Genomic DNA, 25165 nt, shown 5'->3' with positions numbered 1-25165 from the left:
TAGGTTCATTTGCATTAGTCCATTTCATTGCCATCCCTAGATAAGCAGAAGGATGTGTCATTTGAATGTCAGTAGACTTTTGGTGTGGTATCTGGAAGTTTCAGAACCAGGCCAAAAGACGGACTGCCTGTTTGTCCTTTGCGGCAGAGGGCAGCAGAGCGAACCAGCTTCAGGGGCTACCATAGCTGACTGGATTAAGAAGGTGATCACAGGAGCCTACGTGGAGGCAGGAAAGCCATTACCTTCTCAGTTTAAAACTCATTCCACTAGGGCTCAGATGGTCTCATGGGTGGAAGTTAGACTTCTGTCTCCCGTTGACATCTGCTGAGTGGTGACGTGGTCCTCCTTGCGCACCTCCAGGTTCTATTGCCTGGCCGTTTAGGCCCGAGAGGCAGCCTTTGCGAGGGTGGTGCTAACCGGACTGCGGGCAGCCTCCCGCCTCAATCGGGAGTAGCTTTTGTACATCCATTGATCCTGAGTCCATCTGGCTACACGCTAGGAAATGGGGAAATTACTCACTTGATAATTTAGGTTTTTTTGGTGAAGACAGATGGACTCAGCGTCCCACCCTTGGCTGCCCAAGGATTGTGCCACAGGTTCTTCTGAGGAGTGGGCCTCAAATCCAAGGGATTATGGGTAAGTGTTCATCCAGTCCTTAGCTTAGGGTACCTATATTCTTACTGGAGTTCAGTGTTTATGGTTGGTTGAGAACAGTCACGGTTACCAGTTTTTGGTTTTATCAAGTCCTTATACTACTCTGTCCACCATGCCTTTTGAAGAGAATACTGAAGGGCTGTGCTCACTGTAGGGGGTGGAAGTAGGGTAAAGTTAGCTTTGAAACCTGACTCCGTCTCCATCTGCTAGCAGAGGAACATAACCCTTGGTCCTGAGTCCGTCTGTCCCCACTAATGAAAATGAAATTATCAGGTAATTTCTCCCTTAAATCAGATACCACCAGCTAACATCCATCCTTGAGTTTTCAAATGATAAAAGTGGAGAAAGAATGGTACAGGCTGGTGCTACCGGTAGTAAACTGATTTCTAGCATCCTTGTATCCTCGTGTTCAGCCATTGTGATGTTCTTTATACTCTCTCCTTGGCCTGTGTGTCTTTTCCATGATAATGCACAATCCCACTACTGCAGGGTGAAGTTTTATGCTCGGGGGGGAAGACATTTTATACCGACAAGTTTTAATGTATTCTAAAGCACTGCAATACATTTCCAGAGAGCACAGGAGGCCTAGTAGGTTTGCGCAAGGTCACTGTGAGAGAATGTAGCTCTTTATCTGTTACTGAAAGGGCTTGCGTCTCTGCTTTTTTTTTTTTTTTTTTAAATAGCAAAATTAGTTTTGTCTGGAATGGAGTTCCTCTGCCTAGCAGTCTTAAGGACTGCTATTTCCAATGTAAGTATCTTTGGGCCACAAAGCTAGACCATACACAGGTTTAATGAACTTTACTAAACCAAAACAAGCCACTATTAAGCAGCAAACCACCTCGGTGCATTGTGCTGGCTCATCCACTTGACAGAAGCAATGGATAGAATCAAGTCATGGTGTAGGGTCAATATTCAACAGCATTTTTTTTTAAAGCTATAAGTTCTATTGTGATAATGAAAAATGAAAATTGGTTCTTACCTGCTAATTTTTATTCCTGTAGTACTGCAGATCAGTCCAGACTCCTGTGTTTTGTCTTCCTGCCAGCAGAGGGCATCAGAGAAAGTTTCACTGACACTGTACATAAGCCAGTGGGGCCACCTGCAGTCCCTCACTAGTGACCTGTACCCAAGCCACGATGACAGCACAAACTATAACCTTCAAAGCAAACTCCCTCCCCTCTGAGCTGGAGGAAGGTGAAATTACCCAAAAAGACAATGGAAAACTTGTTTCTCAAATTTAACATAAGAAATCAGCATTAAAAATCTCCAGCAACAGTATGAGCGGCAGCCTCTCCTCCTCAGTAAGTGGGTATCTGGACTGACTACAGGAACGAACATTAGCAGGCAACTTGTTTTACTCAGATCAGTCCAGACTCTTGGGATGTACCTAATCTCCCCTTAACTCATATGCCACCTGGAGAGTTGTGCTCGTAGAACATTCTCACCAAAGGATATGAACACGAGAATGTCTAGCAAAAGTGTTGTGATTCAGCCCAGGAGCTAACTTTTTTTTTCTTTTTATAGATATATATATATATACTCCCTGACTGCAGGTTTTAACACCATCTACCAGCAACAAATACTGAGGGTCTGCAGGTGTTACACTGGATTATGTACAGTGTCTGAGAAACTTTCTCGGTCTCCATCTGCTAGCAGGGAGGCAAAACTCAGGAGTCTGGGCTAATCTGGGTTTGTACAGGGGAAAGGAGGATATTATACACACAGCATCTACAAAAGCTTAGCTCTTCTGCTATATAATATCCCTTAAAAAAAACAATCTGCTAGCATGATTTTCTTTTAATTATCATTAAAAGGACAGTTCTTCCAGCTGTGTGTTCTGAAGGCTGAGGAGCCTCTCTCAGGGGCCCATCTCCTCTATGTCTTTATCCTTTGCTTCGACACTGTACAGGTCTGAGCGCCTCTGGCTATGGATAGGGATCTGCTGCCGGATTTGAGCAAGATGCTGTAGGTCTAGAAGGAAAGAGAAAGTCGCAGCACAGAACATTTCATGGGTGAACCCAACAAGCGTGCAGACAGAAGAATGGGTACAAGTTTGGCTCGCTCAGAGGTGCAACTGCTGAAAAAAGCCCAGATCCTGACTGCTGTCTCCTCAAACAGATCACTACGAGAAGCAGAAAGGACAAAGTCTAAAGCATGCAGCTGTTTTTTTCTCCAGTGATCTCAAACAGAGCCACCGAGAGACAAAGGAGGTGGCAATAAACCCACAACTATTTCGTTAAAAGCTCCCTGGCCTGAAGAAATAGTCCAAAATAATTGCAGATGTGAAAACATTTTGACACAAAAGAAAATGTTGCAAATAAACTTAATATCACTTGAGGAGTATATATTCCTTACTCCGAGACCTTTAAATTTATAAAGGATGGACCATATAACACCCCTTAGATACTGATGTGATTGGTCGGCGTTAAAGAAATCTTTGTGCATTTTTTGACAATTATGAATAAGAAGCTCCTGAAGCAGTTAGTTGGAATGTGATAGCAGGTCAGGCGCAATGAATGGAAAATATGCTTCTTTAAAAAAAAATTTTTATAAGCATTTAAAAAAAATTCAAAAAATGTCTTTCCCTCTTTGGACTGATTATTATTGATGACCTTTCAGAGGTGAAAATACTGAATAACAATTAAGTTCAGTATCGGTGGGCATTAATGATGATCCATCCTTTATAAATGTAAAGGTTTCTCTGTGTAAAAAAGCCATCAGGCTTACTGATGCGGTTATTGAATGACTTTTGCAAGATGTTTGTATTAATTTGATGGTGGTTTCTGGGATTTCCTTTTGATATTAGCTATTATCCTAGGCCAGGGGCCATGCAATAACTGGCCCTATATCCAGCCACTAAAATGTCACTGCGTGATTGCTACTTTTCCCCTCAGGTGCTGCAGCTTCCACCACCCCAGCTGATCCATGGAGCGGAAGACCAGATCCAGGACCCTCCATGGTGGCAGTGCCCAGCCCGCTAATTGTTTTCTTACCTATATCTGAGTAAGTGACAGTCTCTTCAGAGCCAGCTTTGGCGATGACTTCTCCCCTGCAACATCACATGCATAGAACACTTAATGTATGGGGGTCCTGCAAAGCAGCAATGACACTTCAAGGGCCAGGATTATGCTTTTAGCAAAATGTATTATAGACACAAATTGTAACTGGGCCCATGAATTGGCTTCTGGGCTCAAATACCAAGCAAGAGATCATTATTGTTGAATTATAAACAACCAGGTGTTTCACCAAGCAGGCTACTCCATGCTTCCAACCCTGCTCCTGATGGAGCAGCAGCTAGATCATCTTACCCTGAGCCAGATTTCTCCTTTGTTTATATTCTGATTAAACTCCTTCTCCATTTAAAGTACAATAAATCCAAATAAAAAAAAAATACACAGTTGCTATCTCTGTCCTGTGCTAAATAAACAGCCAAATAATAATGTTCACTAGCTAGCAAGTAAAAATCCTTTGGCCAAATCAATGTTTTATAAGTTATTTGAGATGTTTTCCTGGGCTCTTAAAGAATTGGAGATGCTGATCTGAGCACACAGGCTAAGAATTTAGGGGGCTGTGTGATGGTGTAACCAGTATGGACCAATCAGATTCCGTGAGTGAGAAAATAAAGGATTGTCCTGCCACTACAGCCATTCCTGGGGCACACAAGAGAGCAATTCAAATCATGCTTTCTTTCTAAAACTGCAAAAAGCAGGTTACGGTTTTCTTTTAAGAGAGATGTTGGTTTGAATTGTAGCGGTGCTTCGAGGGCTTCTCTGGGGTGGCAATCAAGAAGCAGAAAGATAATAGCAGCACAATAAGATTGAACTGATCAGAATTATGGACTAAGCAAGGCAGTAGGAATGCAAGGTTTATCCAGAAAGCTAAAGTATGTCAAAGGTCAGCATTGAGTTTTGCTTCTGCGTGCTGCATTAATAGCATATATGAGATAAGGCAGCCAATTCAAAAAGGTTATGCATGTAAAGAAACTAACCCAGTGGGGTGCAGTTTGGGGAGGATGACATATATAACCTGTTGCACAATTGGAGCCCTCTCAAACTCTGCCCTTTATTTATTTATGCAGCTTATATTCTATGATTCCAGTTTCATTCAACACAGAGACTACAAATACATGCGTACACAAAACGAATCAAAACGTACACATCCATTCAACATTAAAACACAAAAATAAAACCTCAACATACAAAATGAGAACAAAACAAAGCACATCATGAAAATAAAACTGCTCACAACTGATACAGATCACTAATTGAAAGCTCGCACAAATAAAGTTTTATAAAAAAGTAAAAGCCATGTTAACTAGTCTAATTCTGCTCGAACCTCACTTGGTAATGTATTCCACATAGCCTTACTCTACATTGCTCCATCCAATATCTTACTAATAAAAGATTTTGTCTTTACTGACGGTTAGTGTTCAGTGTCTATTCTTACAGTGGGAAGTACCCACAACATTTTGACGTGAAGAAAGAATTTGATATAAGACTATGGCTTGAACGAAGGGAATCCGAAATAAAACTCAGCACCTACCATGGATTCACTACACTGCTGTGTCCCCAGGCAATGTAAGATGCTTTATCATCTCTGGCAGGTGATGCTGTTGCCACGTACACCTGGTTATCCACCGCTCTGCATCAGAAACCCAGCAAACGTGACAGGGAAAGTTAGAACACAATCTGATCACAGCTAAATTTGGTTCATCTAAAAAACCAATGCACAAAACAAGACTAAAGCTGAGAAGCACTGCATCCTGGCGTCTTATTAATACACGTCAGTTTTCTTTCCAAAGGACCTTATATGAGGAAAATAGGAAAAGCTGATCAATAACATGTGCTTTTGAGGCTCAATGATGCAATCTGTACTTAGGTGACCAGAAGCATTCGTTCATAAAAACGTCTGTGGACAGTTTGCACGTTGGCTCAATAAATGTAAACAGCCTGGAAGAGGAAGAGCGACCCGAGAAGCAGGGAAACCAGATCCAGAACCCTCTCCCCACCACAACTCCTCCCTGTGACCTTCTGCAAGTCACTTTACTGCCTGCTGCCGCAAGCACTCACTTAAATTGCAAGGTCTTTAGGGCAGAGGATTAATGCTGTAAATCACCTTGAGCATCATTTGGGGACCAATGGGCTAAAAATGTAAAGAATTATTAGAAAAATGATTACTTTTTGGAAAGGAAGGGCTAAAACTCCAAATATAAAAATAAATAACACAGTCTTCACAGCTCCGCTCCAGTTTCTCTCTCCAAATCCAACTTTTCCTAAGGGAACAACTTAATCGTGTTAATCCCCAACCCCCACCCTCCCCCTCCCCCACAAAAACCGAGCTTAAAAGCCATGCGGGGGCACCGATGCCCGCAGCACCGTTGGTAGGATTAGGGCGCAGCCTCTTCCTCCCCTTCTCACCGGCTCCTCTGCAGCAGCTCCCAGTGCGCAGGTCCCGTGGTCATATTGAAAGCTGCAGGGTACACCAGCAGCTGGCAGCCTGTTTCACAAGAATAAAAAAAACAACAACAAGATTTCAGAAGTGAACTCTTCCTTCCTCAGGTCCAAAGAGAATGAGCAGATCCCGGCAAGAGATGAATGGCCAGAAAGTACAATTCCCTTATGGGGGGAAGAGAGGCAGCCGAATCATTTAAGCAGGGACTTAAAAAAAATCCAACTCTCAATTCCTTTTCAGCATTGAAACGTCCAATGTCTTACATTGCGGGAATTTCCCTTTTAGTCTCCCCATAAGGTGGGGGTGACATTTTTTCCAAGACATTTCTGCAGGCAAACAGGTGTTTTATCTGTGGAGCCCATGGGGGGAGGGCTTGATCGAGTTTGCACCTGCAAAGCAGCTCGGGGATAAAGAACATTCACGGCACTGACAAATGCCACAGGCAGCGGGAACGCTGCCCGCAAGGTTGTCGAGGCAGAGACGGGGGATTTTAAACTCGGTCCCAGACTTAATTTTGCTGCCCCTCCAGCACTTTATCCTCAGACCCCTTCCCACTTGAACCACTCTTGTAATGTAATCTGTGATTCGCCTTCATGCTCAGGCATCGTCATCTTTTGTCTTTGAGCATTTGCGCCTGAAAGCCAGACAAGCAATGTATTATGTTGTCTCACCTTATATTCCTTTTTATGAACCTTCGTTTCTGATATTTCAAGTGGTTTTGACATGGCACAGACACCACTTTATGAAAAAAAAAAAACCCAGAATACTCCAGGACCAGAAGCAATAACGAGATTTCGCTGCATGGGACACTGCATTCACCCCCACGCTGCAGCCGCATTATATAATAAGGATTTGACTTGTAATGGCGGGGTGAAATATTAAATATATTTATTAATTTTACTTAAAATGATTTTTAAACCGCCTTCCCAGCTAAATAAGTAGTCCAAAGCAGTGTAGAACAATGAATCACACTTCACAATAGAAACAATCAATCCTATCCTCAGCAATACAGCACAATAAACTTTCATTAAAAAAACTATTTCTGCTCAGTAAGCAAGCAGGTCTTCAATTTTTTCCTGAAATTTTAATAAATCACGTGCTCCTCTAATCTCCAGGGGAAGCCCATTCCACTTCTTAGGAATTGCCATGGAAAAAGCTCTATCCTGGAACCTAACATGTCGGAATGCTTTGCCCAATGGGAGCTGGCACTGAAATGTAAATGTTTCTTAGAATAAAGACCCCGTGCAGAGCCTAAACACCCAGGATGGGTCTGAGATCAGATTAGCCCTAACTGTACAAAGTTTGTTCATGTGCTACAGCTGGCTGTCTCACCTCTCCTCGTGTAGATCTGAGCAAGTTCAGCAAAGCGAATGTCGTAACAGATTCCCACTCCCACTCTGCAGTACGCTAAAAGAAAGACAAACGTCCAAATTAAAGACTGCGGTTCCCGGAGAGGTAGAGTAACCTCTAGACTTTGACCATAATGTCTACTGAGCCAAACGTGGCCATGCAGCGCCTAAGGAACATCAGCACAGAAGATACAAAGAATGAGAATGTCCTGCCCCTTTCCACAAAATTAAATGCTGTACAAAACGTATTCAGGTGGAGGGGTTGCCGATGCCCCCTCCCTCTTGTGATGTCATCTTCGGCCATCTTGAAGAGGAGCGCTGCCGCCAGGGGCAGGAGAGGTGGTTATTGTGAGTATATTGAGCTGGGGAATTTGTTGTACTGGGTGGGAGAGAGTGTTATTTTTGTAGCTGTACAATACGGCCCGTCATTTTCCCCTAGGAGATGAGATTCGTCTGCATTAGGGACTTTTGAGTACTACTGCATGAGTTACATTATGCTGTTTTGATGGACCTTTTGGGGATAAAAGCTGTATGCAAGTTTGAAACAGAAGTAAAATTATAAATAGAGGTGGGCTGGTCTGCACATGTTTACATGTAGCCAGAACCCAAATACAAAAGAGAGTTTTTCCACCAAACCCTGCTCTCCCCCCTCTGCTTACGAGTATCAAACAGAGAGAAACTGTTCCCGGGGCTGAGTGTCTCCGATTCCTGGAAGCGAATCTTCCCAGGCACATCAATGTCAAACAAATGAATCTGTTAAGAAACAAGAGCAGGAAACATACTGAAGGCCGACAAGCACACGGGTCCTTATGAGCTTTGTCTGCTTGTCAACATGTTTGATACAACCAGACACAAGACTCAAGGCATGCATGCATGTATGTTAACCCCAGCAGCCTTCTGTAATAGCAGCATTACGGCAAACACCACAAGATGGAAACTCAGCCAGTGCCCCTCAAATGCTCTTTGAATCTTTGGGTTTAAAGCACAAATTTTCTGCTTCCAAAGATTTCCCCTGTATGAGCGCATACATTTTGTAGCAGCTGTATGCAAATAATTTTAAATGAGTGCACAAAACATTCTGAATGGTGCTTGCAACCCACTGGTACAAATCTAAAGCACAGTGAGGTGATGTTCCCGCAGCATTCATTCAGAAACCAACCACATACACACACACACAAGCTGTGCTGCGCACCGTGCAAATTGAAAGCTTTACCTTTCTGTGCTTCACCAAGAGCTCTCCATCCGGCCCAAAGACAGCACAGGTATTGTATAACTTCTCGCCATCCGCTTCTGGAATGGAACCTTACAACAGAGCACAAACTCTACCATCGGTCTGGTTTTTTTTTTACTTTTCATCATCAGCAGTGATCGCTGGCCCAGGAGAGGAGAGAGCCCCGGTCATCATGCCACAGCAACACTTACAGGCTGGATTTAGGGCCCACAATTACAAGGATCATGAAAGAGCCCTCCCCAGCCTAGTGCCGTGGCTAGGTGCGAGGTGAGGGGATACAAAATAGGAAGTTGCAAATTAAGGATCGTGGCATCGGATCCCACCCCTGGACCCAACTGAGGTGAAAGCCCAAAAGCGCAGGAACTGTCAGATGCATGAGATAGATTTGCATATGATTTAGATTTGCATGCAATGAAGACAGCATATGCAAATCTATCTCATGCATACTCACTGGGAATGTCCAGTTTTGTGGCGCCTGAGGACTGGAGGTGGCCACCCCTGACCTAATAGGAGCGAAGGCAGCTGCCTTCGTCAATAACCCACAGAGGAGATGCAGAGTTCCAGACAGCTTCCTGCACACGTACTGTCTTGTGCTGAATGAACCTACCTCCAATCAGGTATATCCCACACTCTTTGGCTATTTCCGAGAGCGCTCGTGTGGATTCTCCTGGAATCGGTTCTGCATATTCCGAAAAATATTTCGGACCATAGGGAGAATTGAAGCATTCCTGCAACAAAACAGTGAGAAAAACCATTTTCAGAAGAAACATTAAAACCCAAAGATGCACTAATTATCTGACAGGGTTTTAAATACTTGTGCTTTCATATAGTCAGGGGTTATTCCAGAGATGGAGATGTTTTTACAACATTTTAAAACCCGAGTGATCGGCTCTGGATTTCATGGCTAGTAAGTAGCAAGACAGGCTCAGGTATGGGCCCGCCAGTTGTGCCAGGGGTCAGGCTCACATTCTCAAGACAACCAGAGCTTTCCACTTGGAAGGATAAATGTTCAGCCACTGGAGTTTTCATTTCCAGAACTTTGCACTGTTGAGTCACTTATTACACAGCGCGGGGCGAATAACCAGGGCCTGCAGCACAGCACAAAGAACTGCAACACAAGCCTCCAGAGCCTGTGAAACTCAATCTCACTTTCAAAATGAAAGCAGGTTAGCTAAGCACTGACACGAAACCAGAAAAAGGAACCATTGCCCGGTTACAGAGTCACCCTAAGGAAGAGATTTCACCAAAAACCCATTAAACTATTCAAATCAAAGTACTGGTAAACAGTACATGACCAGCAGTCAGTCACATGATTCCTGAAATACCCAGAGAAAGTTAGTATTGTACAAAGATTTTATCGCAGTAATAATTAGCTTTAGTCAGCTCTACAAACTGTAAGAAAAACAATTACGGTTTCCTAGCTCACAAGATTGAGAACAGTGAGGTTCAGAGGTCACTGGACCGGCACAAGAGACCAAATGGACGAGTACCATGTGATGCTCCGAGGATGGACCATTAGCTTTATCCTTGCTTCACTACTCACCGGCAGTGCCACAATCTTTGCACCTTGTTGCGCAGCTTCCTTTATGAACCTGCAGGCTCGGCTAAGGTTATCCGACTTAACCGGGGACACCAAAAGCTGGATGAGGGCCAGGCGGAACTCTTGAGCATTAAAAAAAAAAAAGATGTATAATCAACCAAAAATATGAATACAGAAAACATTTTAAAATATCCCTACATTTCAATTTATCTAGGTCAGCCGCTTTTTTGCAACTATGAGGCCAACGAGTGAAAAATATTGTTTATATTTCCTTAAAAAAAAACAAAACAACAACAACAAAGAATCACCATCAGGCAGGCCTGATGGCAAATGTCAGGCAGCAGGACCTGGAGTTGATTCCAGAGTAGGTCTTCTACACCTCATGTGGACCGGGGCTGTTCCCTGACCATAAACTATTGCTGCAGCGGCTGGAGAGTGATATTAAAGAGGGGGTAAAACCACCAGGCAGTGGTGAATGAAGGCTTATGCACCATAGCCAAAGGGTGGCCAGTCCCAACTGAGCTGAAGGTCCTAAAGAAGTGGAAGGAAGCTGCAGTTAATCCAGTCATTAAACTTATAGCAGGGGTTTTCAACTCAGTCCTCTAGACACATCTAGCCAGTCAGGTTTTCAGGATCTCCACAAACATGCACGAGAGAGATCTACACACAATGGAAGCAGTGCATGCACATTTACCTCCGGTATGTTCACAGTGGAGATCCTAAAAACCTGACTGGCTAGGTGAACCAGAGGACTGAATTGAGAACCACTGTTCTATGTGACATAAGATACTTTAAACAATGCTGCAGCTTTCCTAGACCCTCCCTCCACCCCAGAAGCTTGCTGAAAGATTTTTAGTATTTATCTGATTTATACTCTGCATTTTTGTGACATTTCAAACCTGAAGGCATTTCCCTATCCCCCAGAAGGCACACAATCTAAGTTTGTCCTGAGGTAATGGATGATGAAGTGACTTGCCAAAGGTCACAAGGACTGGCAGTGGGATTTGAACCCTAACTTACAGGCCGATTCAGTAAAGTCCGAGGGAGAGCGGACGAATGCCCCTCGCCGGTGCGCGCGATGCAGTATTCAAATTAGGTGGCACGGTAGAAACGGGGAAAAGGAGCGCATCCCTAGCGCCTCCTTTTTGACAGGAGCAGCGGCTGTCAGCGGGTTTGACAGCCGACGCTCAATTTTGCCGGCATCGGTTCTCGAGCCCGCTGACAGCCATGGGCTCGGAAACCGGACGCTGGCAAAATTGAGCGTCCGGTTTTCAGCCCGACAGCCACGGGCCGAATTCAAATTTTTTTTTTTTACTCTTCGGGACCTCCGACTTAATATCGCCATAATACTGTATCGGCCTGTTAGTTGGTTCTCAGCCCACTGCTCTAAATACTAGGCCACTTTCCTGGTGCCGGAAGAAATTAGCGCCGACCTTTGAGTCAGCGCTAATTTCTGAAAGTAAAATGTGCGGCTTGGCTGCACATTTTACTTTCTGTATCCTGCGCGCATACCTAATAGGGTCATCAATATGCATTTGCATGTTGAGGGCGCTATTAGGTGCGGCGGGTTAGATGCGCGTTTTCCTCCCCTTACTGAATAAGGGGTAAGAGAAAACGTACATCCAATAGCAGGCGACGGAGCGCACTGTACTGTATCGGCCTGTTAGTTGGTTCTCAGCCCACCGCTCTAAATACTAGGCTACTCCTCCACTCTACAGTAATATATATAGTTTCTGAGAAGTCACATAGAGTAAAATAAGGAGCTCTGAACAAACAGAAACGGTTGATTTTGGCAAGAAATGCTTGAAAGTATCATGTTCCTCAAAAAGTTCTAGTAGAACTAATCCCATTTTCCAGTATCCGTACATATATACATAGATCCACCCAAAATACCGATCGGGATCCTCTTGGACCCCTGCCATATCCTGAAAATCTGGTGTGCTGTGGCTAGAAGACCAAACACAAAGGTTATTGCGGAACGCTGACCAACCTAAACCCACTTTTATTACTTCTATTTAAAAATATATTTTACAAATGCAAATACATCTGTACACCTGTCAATCGGAAGGGGCATTTCCTTGGTAAACAGCGGGCTCAGCAGCTTCACTGGATTCTAAACTGCACTGAATTGCGTTTATAAGGGTACGATTTACTGACGCTTTATTACGATACTGTGTCTATGGAGGAAACATTTAGTAAATCAAGTCCTAAAATGAGTGTTCAGTCTAAGATCAGCACTAGCCCAGCCCTAGAAAAATATAGTGGAAACTTTGCTCCCCACCAATTATTTTATAAAACTAAAGAAGTGTAGATGCTTATCCACTAATCTATTGATAATATACATTTACACAGATAAAAGCGTGCAACAAGCAGAAGTGCATTTATTTACTCATTTAAACGATTTCTAAGTATAAATCGCCTATTGCCATCGCTCTAGGAGGCGTACATAAATCAAAACAGATATGAAATGTGCTAGCGGCAGCTAACGAGCTTTTTGAGCGAAGAGAAGTTAGGAAAGAATGTTATTACTGGGGCTGCAGCTATAAAGCTGACAGGTTCACCAGGCCGAAAGAGGTCAAATACAAATTCGAACCTAAAAAACGAGCCCGCAGTGTCTGCAAGGATCAAAACGCATTAACACGCAACCGAGCAGCTACCTCCTCCACTTACTCGTCATGGCTGCAGTGGTCAGACAGAGCGAAGAGCACGCGCCGCAGGCGCCAGGCCCAGCGACCTGCCACGCTCCTCCGCTCGAGCATGCTGGGAGGTGTAGTTCTATGTTGAAGGTATGAGGTCTATAAGACAGGTTTGAGAAGCCGGCGGGGGTTGACTGCTCTTCTTCTGCTTGTGAAACATTCTGTGTCGCGGGCTTTTGATCAGTCGCACTCAAAATTTCCAGAGTTTGAACTGCAGAAACAGTAATACACAACAGCAATGGCAACAAACTGTAAACAATTATGTCAGTCGAACTGCATAGTGCATGTAGGTCTATTTAATGCCTTGGTTGACAGATGTGAATTACAGCTGAGCTATATAAGTAGCAATACTGATGCTCAAAGCTTTCTGCAATAGCGCGTCCCAGTGGACTGAATGCACGGGATGCAGGAAGGGAAAATGAGTAATAAAACAGTAACCGTACCAGCACTGGCAGCCTAACAGCTCTTGTCGCGCCTGCGCGAAAAGCTGTTTATTGTACGCAAGCGCACCGCCCTCCACAGGAGGAGGAGGAGGAGGGTCACGTGACTTGGCGCGGCGGTACTCAACGAGGTCCGCTTCCGTCGAATCTTCATAAGCGTCGGTTGCGTGGGCTAGTGAAGACTGCTTGCGAGTGGTGGCAGACTTGATACGGTCCCATTCAAGTTGATTTCCGGTTTTCATCTATACCATGTCGGGGCGCGGTAAAGGCGGCAAGGGGCTGGGCAAAGGGGGCGCCAAGCGACACCGTAAAGTGCTGCGAGACAACATCCAGGGCATCACCAAGCCTGCTATCCGCCGCCTGGCCCGCCGAGGCGGCGTGAAGCGCATCTCTGGTCTCATCTACGAGGAGACCCGCGGCGTGCTGAAGGTCTTTCTGGAGAACGTTATCCGCGACGCCGTCACCTACACCGAGCACGCCAAGAGGAAGACTGTGACCGCCATGGATGTGGTCTACGCCCTGAAGCGCCAGGGTCGCACCTTGTACGGCTTTGGCGGCTAAAGCGCGGTTCCTGGATACAGCGCGCAGCTAAAGGAGAAGAAACGTAGACAACCTACCCCCCTCCCCCTCGCTTCAGCTTGTAGGTATCGCTGCCCCCTTTGTTTTGCTACTCCCTGGAGGCCATATTGGAACGGCTCGCCGCGTTCCTCTCTCTGGCTAGACAGTGTTCGTGATTGGCTGATCGTTCTCCCGTCGTGTCCAGTAAGAAGCGTGGTCTCTTATTCTTCATTTGCATACGGAACTTCAGCTTGTGGTGTGTGCAGCTGAAAGTGCACTTCCGGGATGCTTTCCACGCTAGGTTTAGCTGGAGGAGGAAAAAGGGTTTGCATTCCCGTCCCGCTGAAGCTCCAGCACCTGAGAAAACGATCAAAGGATCCCCCGCCAGAACGAAGACGACTGCCCCTCAGAACTTTAACTCCCCCGCCAGCGACCACGTCGGGAGTTCTTTGGGAGACCTCCGGGCATCTGTTCTGACCGGGACTCTTAGTTCCAGGGTTTCCTCGGCTATTTCAGTGACTGAGCTTCGCATCTGCTGAGCTCATGCTCAGGAATTGTGCTTGGCTTTTAGGCTGCTACACGCCATGTGCTTGAGATCCGGACTTCCCTCTCAAGTGCGAACAGAGCGTTTCCCATTTCGGACACTTGCGCCTCAGTCTGCGCCAAATATTTGCGTCCCTTCCTTTTGAAAGTGTTAATCAAATTTGTTTCCTGCGTTCGGCTTCCTGTGTAAACCAGCAGTTTTTTATTTGTCTTAATTTAGGAAAAAGCATTTAACGAGTATGAAATGGAGCTTTAGGGCAGCATCAGTGCTTGTTTTAGAACAGTATAGTCGCTATTGCGTGCTGTATTTGATTAATAAAATCCCTTTAAATCGAAGAAACTTGTAGCGAGTTCTTTCTGAGCGAGGCTAAGCCTCTTTCTCACTGCTTCCTGTTTTGAGAACAGATCACGTGGGAAACGTTCTTACCTCTTGGGCCAATAAAGGCCAGCAAACGAGCTCTAGGTGAGACGCCTTGAATTGTGCAATGAGCTAGTCTGAATATACACCTGAAGTTGGGTCTATGGCTCACACTTTTAGTTTCTAAAAGTGTAAAGAGCTGTAAGGTGCAGCATTTATTAGTAGAGGAAGACTGGCTTCCTCACACCTTACCACTCTTCCTCTAGCTGTGGCTGGTAGGTGCCCTCAAATTTCTGCATTCTTAAGCATATGGACCTCTGCGCACCCCCCCCCCCCCCCAACATCTTTACCCCACAAGTTGTGAAAATGTGATTACTTTTTTTTTAAAGGATTAACCTTTTTTTTTTTCATTTTTATTGGATATAAAAGATTTACAGGCCAATACAGTAAAGTGCGGCCGCGGTTACCCTACTTCTAACCCGCTTTCTACTCACAATTTGGCCGCGTTAGTCCAACCTGCGATTCACTTTCCCTTTTAACCCATCCTTACCGCCTCTTTAAATCAACGGGTAACCCTTTCCGCCCACGGGATGTATAGGAGATGTAAATGATCGGATTAGCTATTCCCTCCCATACAGTAACGGCTGCCCCAATTATCGCTTTTTAAACCTGCAGTTTTGCCGTGCGTTTAACCTAATTTACCACCTACCCCTACCCTTGCGTTAGTGTGGAGCATCAGGTAAGCCGAGACGAAATTTCACGGGCCACGGAGCAGCCCCAGCCAGCCCTGCTTCACTGCCTGACCCACTCACTCCCCGGGACAAGATCAAAGTGAATCTGGCAAACTTTCTGCCAGCCCCCGCTCACCTGCCCTGGCCGCGTCCATCTCCCACGCTGACAGCTCCAGAGCAGCCCCAGTCCTCTCTCCCCCTCCTCCCGGGGACAGCCGGCGGCGAGAGCGGGCGCTCCCCATTCTCTAAAAGGTAACTAGTGTATGCAGTGACCTGAGCACCCGAGGTCAGGTCACAGTGTGCACTCATTACCTTTTAGAGAATGGGGAGCGCCCGCTCTTGCCGCCGGCTGTCCCCGGGAGGAGGGGGAGAGAGGACTGGGGCTGCTCTGGAGCTGTCAGCGTGGGAGATGGACGCGGCCAGGGCAGGTGAGCGGGGGCTGGGGGGAGTTAGGGGGTCAGTCAGCCCTTCTCCTGTATCCATTTCCTGGTACCTGTCATTTGAAATGACAGGTACCAGTGCACGCAGGATACTGTATAGGTGCTGTATGGTGCCTATACAGTAAAATGGATTGCGCTTCATAGACGTGGCTTGCATTTGCATGCCATTTAAATACAGTATCGAGCGGTAGGTGAGCCACAGTGTGCGTACAGCAAACGCGGGTGCGCCCGGCACTAACGCACCTCTTTCTACCACACCTTACTGTATTGGCCCGTTAGAGAGGGAGGCAATTAACAAGCTTGTTCTTGGAGGAAGTGTTTTGGGTGCACACATGGCTCCTCCTTTTACCTTGCTGATTATCTACCTTGGGCACAGGTATATTTTACATTTGCCTGATGAAGGGAGTAAATTAAGCGTCGCTAAACATTTCAAGAGGACTACCTAGGATATTTCAAATTGAGGGTGGGGGAGGTGCAGGATACCATGAGTAGTGGCCCTCTGGGTCGTTTGAAATGCTTGAGGTGGTGGGGGGTGGGGTAGTGCCAGGAGTAGTTGTAGACTTCCACCTTGCCCTCTGCTTTCCCCTTCTACTCTGTCCCCATGGAGGGAAAGTAGACTTAGGCTCAATGGCAGGATAAGGAGTGGTGTTGTGGTTTTTTTCACACCCCCATGCACTCTTAACTGTCATTTTAATGCATCTCCCTTCCTCTCATGCAAGGTGCTACAATGGTGTGATGAGCAAAACAACCCCTGGTGCCTACTACCCTAGTCCAGCAACAGCCATTGAAACTTAGCGTTCTGGGTTATAACGATTTCTATACCTTACACCATCCAAGTTTGCATCCTTATGATAGCTATGCCCCCTCTCCAAGGCAGCGATGATTATGTGGGGTAGGAGCTCAAGGAACCACCATCCTTACATGACTTTCCCTTACTATGCCATAGAATTGTGCCCTTCTCCATCTGCTCTGCACTCCTTTAACACCTGAACCCTGGCTAAGGCTATTCTGCAGCCTCTTTCCCTGGCTGTGGCCCAAGCAGCACTAATGCTGGATATGCATAATGCAGCCAGTGAAGGATGACCTTGACTGGGTATAGTAGGCCTTGCCCCTAGTGCTCAGCTGTTTCACTTGTGCTTAAGATTGCCAGTATCGGCAGCAGGTACTGCTGCTACTAGTGTAGGAGGGATCAAGCTCCTTCAGTTGTCAAGGGAGGGTCACAGGCTGGATGAAATTCAGCCAGCGGCTGTAGCGGCCTAGCCCAGTAGTGTGAGGACTCCGGAGTGAACTATTAGGCCCTGATATTAAGGTGTGTTTGGTATCTTGACTCCTTAAGATTTATACCCCAGACATGGTTTGCCCACATAAATATTTTAGCCTTGCAAAGCATGTGTGCATTTTTTCATGCTGCTACTTAGCCAGATCAATCCGAGTACTGCTGCCAGCCAGTCGCTAAATACTTATTTTTCCGGCAGCACTATCTGTGGTCGTGTAGCCGGATAATTCTGCATTGAGCCGGCTAAGTGGCCGTATGACAAAGCCATAAATCTGCGAACTACTACACAATAAGACAACAGGAAACAGCAAAATAAAACGATTTTAGATTCATATCTGTTAATATAGGATTAAGTACAGCCGGCTCCACTAGCCGCAGGAATATTTTCAACTAGCGCAATCCATCAGCACTTGAGCAATAAGGGGCAAATAAAAATGGTGTTCTTGCATTAGCCAGACATTTACTGAAACAGCTAAACCTCATTTTGCAAACTATTTTCAGAAGTGTGGCTCAGAAGACAAATCGGTGACCGGCTCGAAAGCAGGGAAGGAAGCGCTGGCTGCACACTCAGCCCTTCCTCGGAAGCAGGAGCTAGATTCAGCGCTGGGGCTGCGGCAGAAAGGGGAACGCGTCCGCCCGCCAGAGCCGGCTTGTGTAGCGACAACGCGATTGGTCAAACTAAAGAACCAATCCCGTCTCACGCTTCCTATCCGCGCTTGGATAGGCAGCTGCTATAACAAGCCGCGTCCGGTAAGGCGTAGTTTCTGTTTATGTGGCCAGGGAGGGAAGATGTATTCCGTCTGTGGACCGCCCTGAACGTGCTTTCGCTGGCAGGGGAGAGCCCTGGGAGATGAAGGAACCTGGCGCCGAGGGTCCTACCTTATAGTTTCTCATTAAACAGATTTTTTGGCCGACAGCTGGAAGCGAGGCTTTTCGACTTAGCAACTGTGCTTACTGCTCTCCACACTGAATATTTCCGTGTCACCTTCACCTACTGCAGGAGCAAACGCCATAAATCAAGGCAGAAGGCTCTTAAACAGCCAGGAAGTGGAATAGAGGAGGTGGATCCGGCTAAACTTGAGGAATAGTCTAACTCCAGTCCTGGAAACAGGCCAGGTTTTCAGGATATCCACAATTCTATTTCACACCAACCGTAATTGTAAAACACAGAGAATATGAATTTTATCTGGGAATAGTACCTTACTGGTACAATTGGTCATGACCTTTGTCACTAAACAATCGATTGTCTTATATGGTATATTGTAACTGAACCTTTTGTGGCACCTGTTAGAATGTATTATAGTATGCATTCACCTAACTTATGTGCCTACATATAAACAGTTGCAATGATATATAACTTAACAACGGTATAAAAAAGGCTTTAAATAAATAAAAATAAATAAATGAGCATCCATGAGAAATATTTGCATCCAGTAGAGGCAGTGCATGCAGATCTTTCTCATGCATATTCATTGTGGATATCCTAAAAACCTGGCCTGTTTGCAGCCCTCAAGGATTGGAGTTCACCAGCCCTGGTCTAAGGTCTGGCAACTAAGATTTAATGCTGAAAAATGCAGAGTAATACATTTACCAGCTGATGCAATATTGGTATGCGGGAAAACAGCACTTATGATTGAGTGCCAGCTCTAGTGATGTGTGCTGAATGCAGCGGGCGCTCTAGCCTAGTCAATGTGCAAATAAGCTTCAGCAGTACCTCAGCAGCAGGAGAGGTAGCTGTCAGTGGGTTAGGAAAATGGACACTCAGTTTTACAAGTGTCCCTTTTCCTAGCTGGCTGCCGGCACAATTATTTTTTGGACAGTTATGTTAGTTGCTCAGATTTAATATCACCAAGATATTAAAATGAAAATATTGTTTTTCAGCTTTTCTGCACACTTTTTGGGCTCTTCACTGCACTGGGCAGGTGTTAATTTTGGAGAGTAAAGATGTATGAAGCACAAGCTCTTTTTTGCATTGGGGGCAATAGTTAATAGCCTCATCATCATGAATTTACATGTATGTGATGAGTGCTATTAGTTACGCTTACAATTGGATGCGCTAACCCCCGTTTTGCATTGGGTGTTATGGAGGTGCTTCCAAAATGCACATTGAGTCGTGCGCTACCCACACACACGGTATTGCATCGGCCTGTTAAGATTGCAAAAACCAAGGGAAGGGTACAGTTCTGGATGTGAAATTCTTCTAAGCAAAAAGGAAGAACCGGATCTAGGGACAATTGTATCTGATGTTTTTAAGGTGCTCAAACAGTGGATAAAGCAACAGTAAAAACCGGAAAGATGCTTGGCTGCATAGAGAGAGGAATAGTCAGCAGAAAAGGGGAGGTGATCTTGTCCCTATATAGATAGATCCCTGATGAGACCTCACTTGGAATACTGTGTAGAATTCTGGAGGCCGCATTCAAAAGGATATAAACAGGATTGAGTCGGAGGTTGAAAGGGGGTAGACTCAGGAGTAATCTTAAGAAATGTCTTTACAGAAAAGATGGTGGATGCATGGAACAGCCTCCCAGTGGAGGGTGGTAGAGACAAAAACACTATCTGAATTCAAGAAAGCCTGGGATAAATACAGGGGATCTTCCAAGGAAGTGAATGCTAAACCAATTGGACAGATAGGCAGACTAGAGGGGTTGTATGGTCTCTTTGTGCCATCATGTTCTAGGTTTCTATTTAGAGTTTGCCTGTGCCAATTCAGAATTCCTACCTTCATTTTAATATTAAAAAAAAAATTACAACTTCAGCCAGGAAAGTTATGATCAAACTCATATTGGTTTATTTACACCATTGTAATTTATAAACAGTAACACAAACATTTTTTACAGTAGTTTTGTGAAAAATCCGACTATTGAAGGAGGCACAGGAGCAGTGCTCCTGAGGGGCTGTGCTGGAAGGCGACACACCCAATGCAAAAGTTACAGACCAGAGTCAAAGGGTTCATGCAAATTACCTTTAAGTATTAACATTAGTGGGTGATTATTTCCATGGTAAAGTGCCTGAGATCTTAAAAGAAGCTGAAATGCTTATCAGAAAGATCAGCTGACCGTTAGCTGCAGGCAAGCAATATTTGTAATTTTACATTGTTTGCCCACTACCGCTGTATTCTGACTGGTTAGTACAAGCAGACTACACAAACTTAATAGGTGCAATTGTTTTTTAAAATACATACACTGTTGGGGCTGGGGACGCTTAATGCTTGTGACTTTAAAACTGGTTTAGCTTCAGCATACACAAGGTGGACCATTTGTCAGGAAAATATAAAGTGATTGCAGAAGTGATTTCTTTTTCATAATCCCAATTAATAATATGAAGACCCTCCTTGTAGAACACGAGGGGCACCAGTGACGTCTTAGTGATTTTTCAGACTGCTTGTGCTCTTCCCCTCGCTTCCATTTGCCAAACAGCAGACGCTCAGGGGAATCCAGCACAAGCAATTCTTGTTCTTGGAGCATTTTGGTTATAAACAAAAAAAAGGGAAAAAAAAAATTATGTGCTGGACTTAAGGCTTTGCTCTTAGAAGAGGAAACCCACAGTGCTAACACCAAAACTGCAGCACAAGATTTTGAATTGCAAGTCAGTTGAGGAAATAAACTACAGCAGCACACAGGGCTTACATAAAGTCAGCTGATGGAACATGGGAGAACTTACAGCGCCAATGGCTTGGCTTTAATTTACTGCTGGATTCTACACCTAGACTGATGCGGTATTAAGCTAAAAGTTATTCACAGTACACTGAGCCTGGGAGACTTTGTATATTCTTTCAAAGCTGTGCTACTGCCGCATTCTCTACATGAACTACAGCCGTGAACAAAATAACTTCAGTCCTGTGCTCTTTAAGTTATTCGGAAAATGTCACCCTTGTTCCTGCTGGTTAAAAGGCAGAGTATAACACCTTTATTAGTAAAGGTTTGTGCTTGTATAGTCCAGCACACTGGCATAATTTAATTTAAATGTTTGGCCCATAAAACTGTTCTTTGCTGTGTCTCTTTCAATAATCTGAGTAAGTTTCAGTCCTTGATACTGCCAGCACATACAGTTTGTTGAACAGAAGTTGGGAACCCTCAAACCATGTCTACATAATCTCGTTTCCTGAGGTCATTTAAAAGCACTGCATTAGTATCTTCCCCTCCCAAAGTGGAACACTGCCCTAGTACAGTTCTACATAAGCGAACTGTGTTCTGTATGTCTTTATTAAAAGGAAAGCCTTGCTGCTTGAAACTGACCTTTATAATAAACAATCTTTGCAAAACAAAACAAAAAAAAGATTTTTTTTCCAGGAATTTACATGTTTCAGAAATCTATTTTACCCTAGTGTAGGTCCTGCTACTCAGGCAATCCATCAGCAAAGGGGAAAGGGTTCTTAGGTTAGTGTCAGGTGGAAGGAGTCATTTATTTCTGCTTTTAAATAAATGCTTTCACGCATTTCTTGTTAACTCTCCAAGGCGTCCAGAACTTTCATGATCTGTTGTTTTATGGCTTTGGTAGCATCGCCTGCATTTGGAATCAAATACCTAAGGGGAAAAAAGGAATCGTTGCAAGTCAGGAACGCAGATAATGTGACGAGTCACCTCAGCTCACTTAGAAGTCAGCTACTTTAAAATAGGCCCCACCACAGAAAGGAAAATGGTTTTTTTACATAAGCATTTCTCTTTGGAAATTGGGGTGTCTTACTCAGCTGCCCTTTAACCTCCCTCCTGCAATTCTAGGTAGCTAAGCCCAGCATACCACACTATGCAGGCGGGAAGAGCTCTTTTCACATGGACTCAGAGGGGGCAATATTCAGCCACTGACCAGCTTGCCAAATGTGGCAGGATATTCAATATACCAGACTATCTTACAGTTATAGCTGGATACGTTTTTCCAGCTAACTTTAGGACTAGTCTATGGCATGACCGGAATTAGCTGAGTAAGTTATCTGGCTAACTTTGAATAGCAGAGCTAGTGAGATAAATTAGCAAGCTAACTAATTCAGTGCCCCAAATATTCAAAAGTAGGCATTTAGCTAGATAACTCACAAATGACCTCAGACTATTTTAAGAAAAAAAACCCAAACCATATAAACAAATAGAAAAGCATGAAACGCCCGTGAAACTGGAAGCTCTAATGCAATATATTCTTTTGTGTTCCATAAAAAAATTAAATTGCCCATTTCCCGGGAAGAATAAATGGGAGAATGAAATCTAAGCCTAAAGAGATTTTATTGCACGTGAATGAGATTAGTTTGTGGAGGCTGTAGTTCTGTGACCTCAGGCTCCAGATCTGGATCCCCTGTTGGTCAGGACCAGGCAGGCAGGCAGGCAGGCATGCACAGAGGAAGGGAAGAGAGTGGCCTTGAGCTGATTGGCTGTGCTGTTTGGCAACAGAGTCATAAGGAGAAAAAAAAAAATGTATATCCAATTAGAAAGACAAAATGTGACACTGAAACTGCAGACCGATGTGCTTTACGTGAACATTTGGCAGTAACTGGAAAAATGCACCTGTAGTGGTAGTGAAAGGAAAGGTGCTCTTACCTTTCGACTGCTAGGATTTCTATGCCTGAGGAACTGCTGTTTCCATACTTAAAGGTAATCAGTTCAGGATGTTTCTTCTTGGAGGTGATCTTCACTACAGAGTTAAGCGCCTGCCGGGACTGGATGTATGCAAACCCCTTTCTTGCTCCAATCTCTCTCAAGCAGTACATGTGTGTTGCTGTTACTAACAGGTGACTTTCCAAAAAAAACAATGAACAGATTGACGTTTTTCTTATTTGTATATTATTCTCATGTACATTCATGATATTCCCAATAAGCCTTTTGCTCTGCTGATACATACAACAAATAGTTTATCTCCATCTTATCCTTACTGTCACCTTCCCAACCACCACCCAGACTAAACTCAACATGGAATAATGGCTTAAGAAGTGGACACGATTTACAGAATGACTCGTTTGGTTGGTGCCATTAAGAACAAACAAATAATGTTCATCTTTGTTTCAATGTATTTTTTTTAATGCAATCATTTATTTATTTTTAATTTAACATCTTCTGTCATTTAGTAAGTGTACATGGTTAGCAGTAGACTCTGTGCTCAAGGATCCTACAACACAGGATGGCTCAGCTTTGCCATGGTCCCAGAACACAAACTCATCAAGAAGCACCACTGAAATAAGAGCTGTTTTTGTTTATTTTTACACCGATCATGTAAAAACATGAAAGGCAAGCTCAAATCCACTCCACTGGAGGGTACACAAACAGGATTACACAGCTAGAATACCTGGGTAACATGTGGCCACTTTCTTTCACTTCGTTACAGGGGAAATGATGTTTGACATCTGGTTTATTTATCCACGTTTGGATGTTGACTATTTCTTTTCGGTCATCGTCCGACATGGAGGAGTTATCGATTTCATCTGCAAGCAATAGCAAGAATAAATCAGACCAATAATGGTTCATTGACCAGCAGCAAGGATTCTCACCTATGCTCAAATTAACAAGGTGATCTGATGCCAGGGAAGAGGAACAGGGTATCCCTACAGCTTGCTGGCATGGATAACTACTTCAGAGTGTTTTGTGGTCTATAAAGGAAAATTAGTTCTTACCTGCTAATTTTTGTTCCTGGAGTATCACAGATCAGTCCAGACAAGTGGGATTTGCATCCTTACCAGCAGATGGAGGCAGAGAATAAAATCTTTTCAGGCACTGCTACATAACAGAGTGTGCCACCTATGATTCCTCAGTATTGACCTGTACCCAAGCCAAGATGACCAATCCAAAAAACCCAAATAATTCTGGGTGAGCAGAGACTCAAATTTGGAGCCCCCTGACTCAAAACAAGGGTCATTTTAATTAACAACCCTAACCTCTAAACTATGTAATGTTTGAAAATCTGTATATGACTAAACAAAAAACTGCCTTAGCAACATCCAGAAGCGAGGAATGTCTTTCGAAAACTCATGGAATGGGCTTCTGGACTGAACCGTGGTACTCCAGGAACGAAAATTAGCAGGTAAGAACCAGTTTTCCTTTCCTGTTCATACCCCAGATCAGACCAGAGAAGTGGGATGTACCCAAGCCCCTCTATACTGGGCAGGAACTTGAAAGACCTGTGCGCAACACACTTACCCCAAACGCAGACTCTTCTGGCGCCTGCACATTCAGACAGTAATGTGTGGTAAAACTGTGAAGGCCAAATTTCCTGCTGAGAAACTAGTGAACACTCCATCCAGGTGGTTACCTGCACCCTAGTAGAATGCGCCTGCTGGGACCGATCATCCCTTACAGATATAAGCTGAAATTATCGCCTCCTTCAATCATGCCCTTGGAAGCTTTATTGCCCTTCTTCGCTCCACTGAACAGGTCAAAGAGATGATCTGATCTCTGAAAGACATTCGTCACCATAGGATATTGCAAAAGAATTCACCGAACACCTAATAAGTGAAGCTCCTTCGCAAGTGGAGTATCGGGCGTCAAATGCAGAAGGCCAGCAGCTCCACCACCTGTTTGAGTCGAAATGAGCAAACAACCTTGATAAAGAAGGAAGGGACCACATGTAATGATACACCATCCTCCACAAAGTGTAGGAAGGGGTCTTTACATGATAACGCTTGAAGCTCTGAAATTCTCCTAGCCGAGCAAATGGCTACCAAGAAACCGGTCTCCAGGGTAAGATCCTTCAAAGAAACCTAATTGCTTCAAAGGGAAGACCACAAAAAACTCAAAGGACCAGATTAAGGTTCCACACTGGACACATCCAGATTGGTAGACAAATGCTTTGCCCCCTTCAGAAAATGCATGACATCCGGATGAGAAGCCAATGGTCTCCCCTGCTGCTCATCTCGAAGACAACCTAAGGCTGCCACTTGTACTCGGAGGGAATTATAGGCCAATCCCTTTGCTAACCGGCTTTGC

General features: G+C 44.5%; 3 protein-coding genes across 5 annotated transcripts in view; 1 reads left to right on the top strand and 2 right to left on the bottom strand.

Moving 5' to 3' along the window:
* Positions 1-1426: 1426 nt before the first annotated feature.
* On the bottom strand, positions 1427-13132 carry NIT2 (nitrilase family member 2). The gene is made up of 10 exons (XM_029578370.1): positions 12896-13132; positions 10229-10347; positions 9293-9413; positions 8668-8756; positions 8114-8207; positions 7438-7512; positions 6072-6150; positions 5197-5295; positions 3648-3703; positions 1427-2625 (listed from the first exon to the last, which is right to left on the bottom strand). The coding sequence occupies exons 1-10, from the start codon at positions 12900-12902 to the stop codon at positions 2513-2515; spliced, it is 852 nt and encodes a 283-aa protein (XP_029434230.1). The 5' UTR covers positions 12903-13132; the 3' UTR covers positions 1427-2512.
* Positions 13133-13460: 328 nt separating this feature from the next.
* LOC115076669 (histone H4) lies at positions 13461-14802 on the top strand. Its single transcript, XM_029578371.1, has one exon. It carries the CDS (start codon positions 13611-13613, stop codon positions 13920-13922), a length of 312 nt encoding a protein of 103 aa, XP_029434231.1. The 5' UTR covers positions 13461-13610; the 3' UTR covers positions 13923-14802.
* Positions 14803-20032: 5230 nt separating this feature from the next.
* TBC1D23 (TBC1 domain family member 23) overlaps positions 20033-25165 on the bottom strand; it is a 31752-nt gene continuing 26619 nt past the window's right edge. For all 3 annotated transcript variants that reach the window (XM_029578538.1, XM_029578537.1, XM_029578539.1), the window contains 3 exons: positions 23532-23667; positions 22790-22984; positions 20033-21790 (listed from right to left, as the gene is read on the bottom strand). In XM_029578538.1, coding sequence (XP_029434398.1) covers positions 21709-21790; positions 22790-22984; positions 23532-23667 — 413 coding nt within the window. In that variant the 3' untranslated portion in view covers positions 20033-21708. The remainder of the gene's footprint in view (positions 21791-22789; positions 22985-23531; positions 23668-25165) is intronic.

Source organism: Rhinatrema bivittatum, chromosome 15 (assembly GCF_901001135.1).
Source record: "Rhinatrema bivittatum chromosome 15, aRhiBiv1.1, whole genome shotgun sequence".
NCBI lineage: Eukaryota > Metazoa > Chordata > Amphibia > Gymnophiona > Rhinatrematidae > Rhinatrema > Rhinatrema bivittatum.
This window is presented reverse-complemented; position numbering and strand designations above follow the sequence as displayed.

Bases quoted from the DNA above. Each gene is read 5' to 3' on its own strand.
- NIT2 (XM_029578370.1), bottom strand. The intron at 6,151-7,437 runs GTGAGACAGCCA...CTTGTGAAACAG, and splicing joins TCAGATCTACACGAGGAGAG to GCTGCCAGCTGCTGGTGTAC. The intron at 3,704-5,196 runs GTAGGTGCTGAG...GTGATGTTGCAG, and splicing joins AGCAGTGTAGTGAATCCATG to GGGAGAAGTCATCGCCAAAG.
- LOC115076669 (XM_029578371.1), top strand. From the start codon at position 13,611: ATGTCGGGGCGCGGTAAAGGCGGCAAGGGGCTGGGCAAAGGGGGCGCC.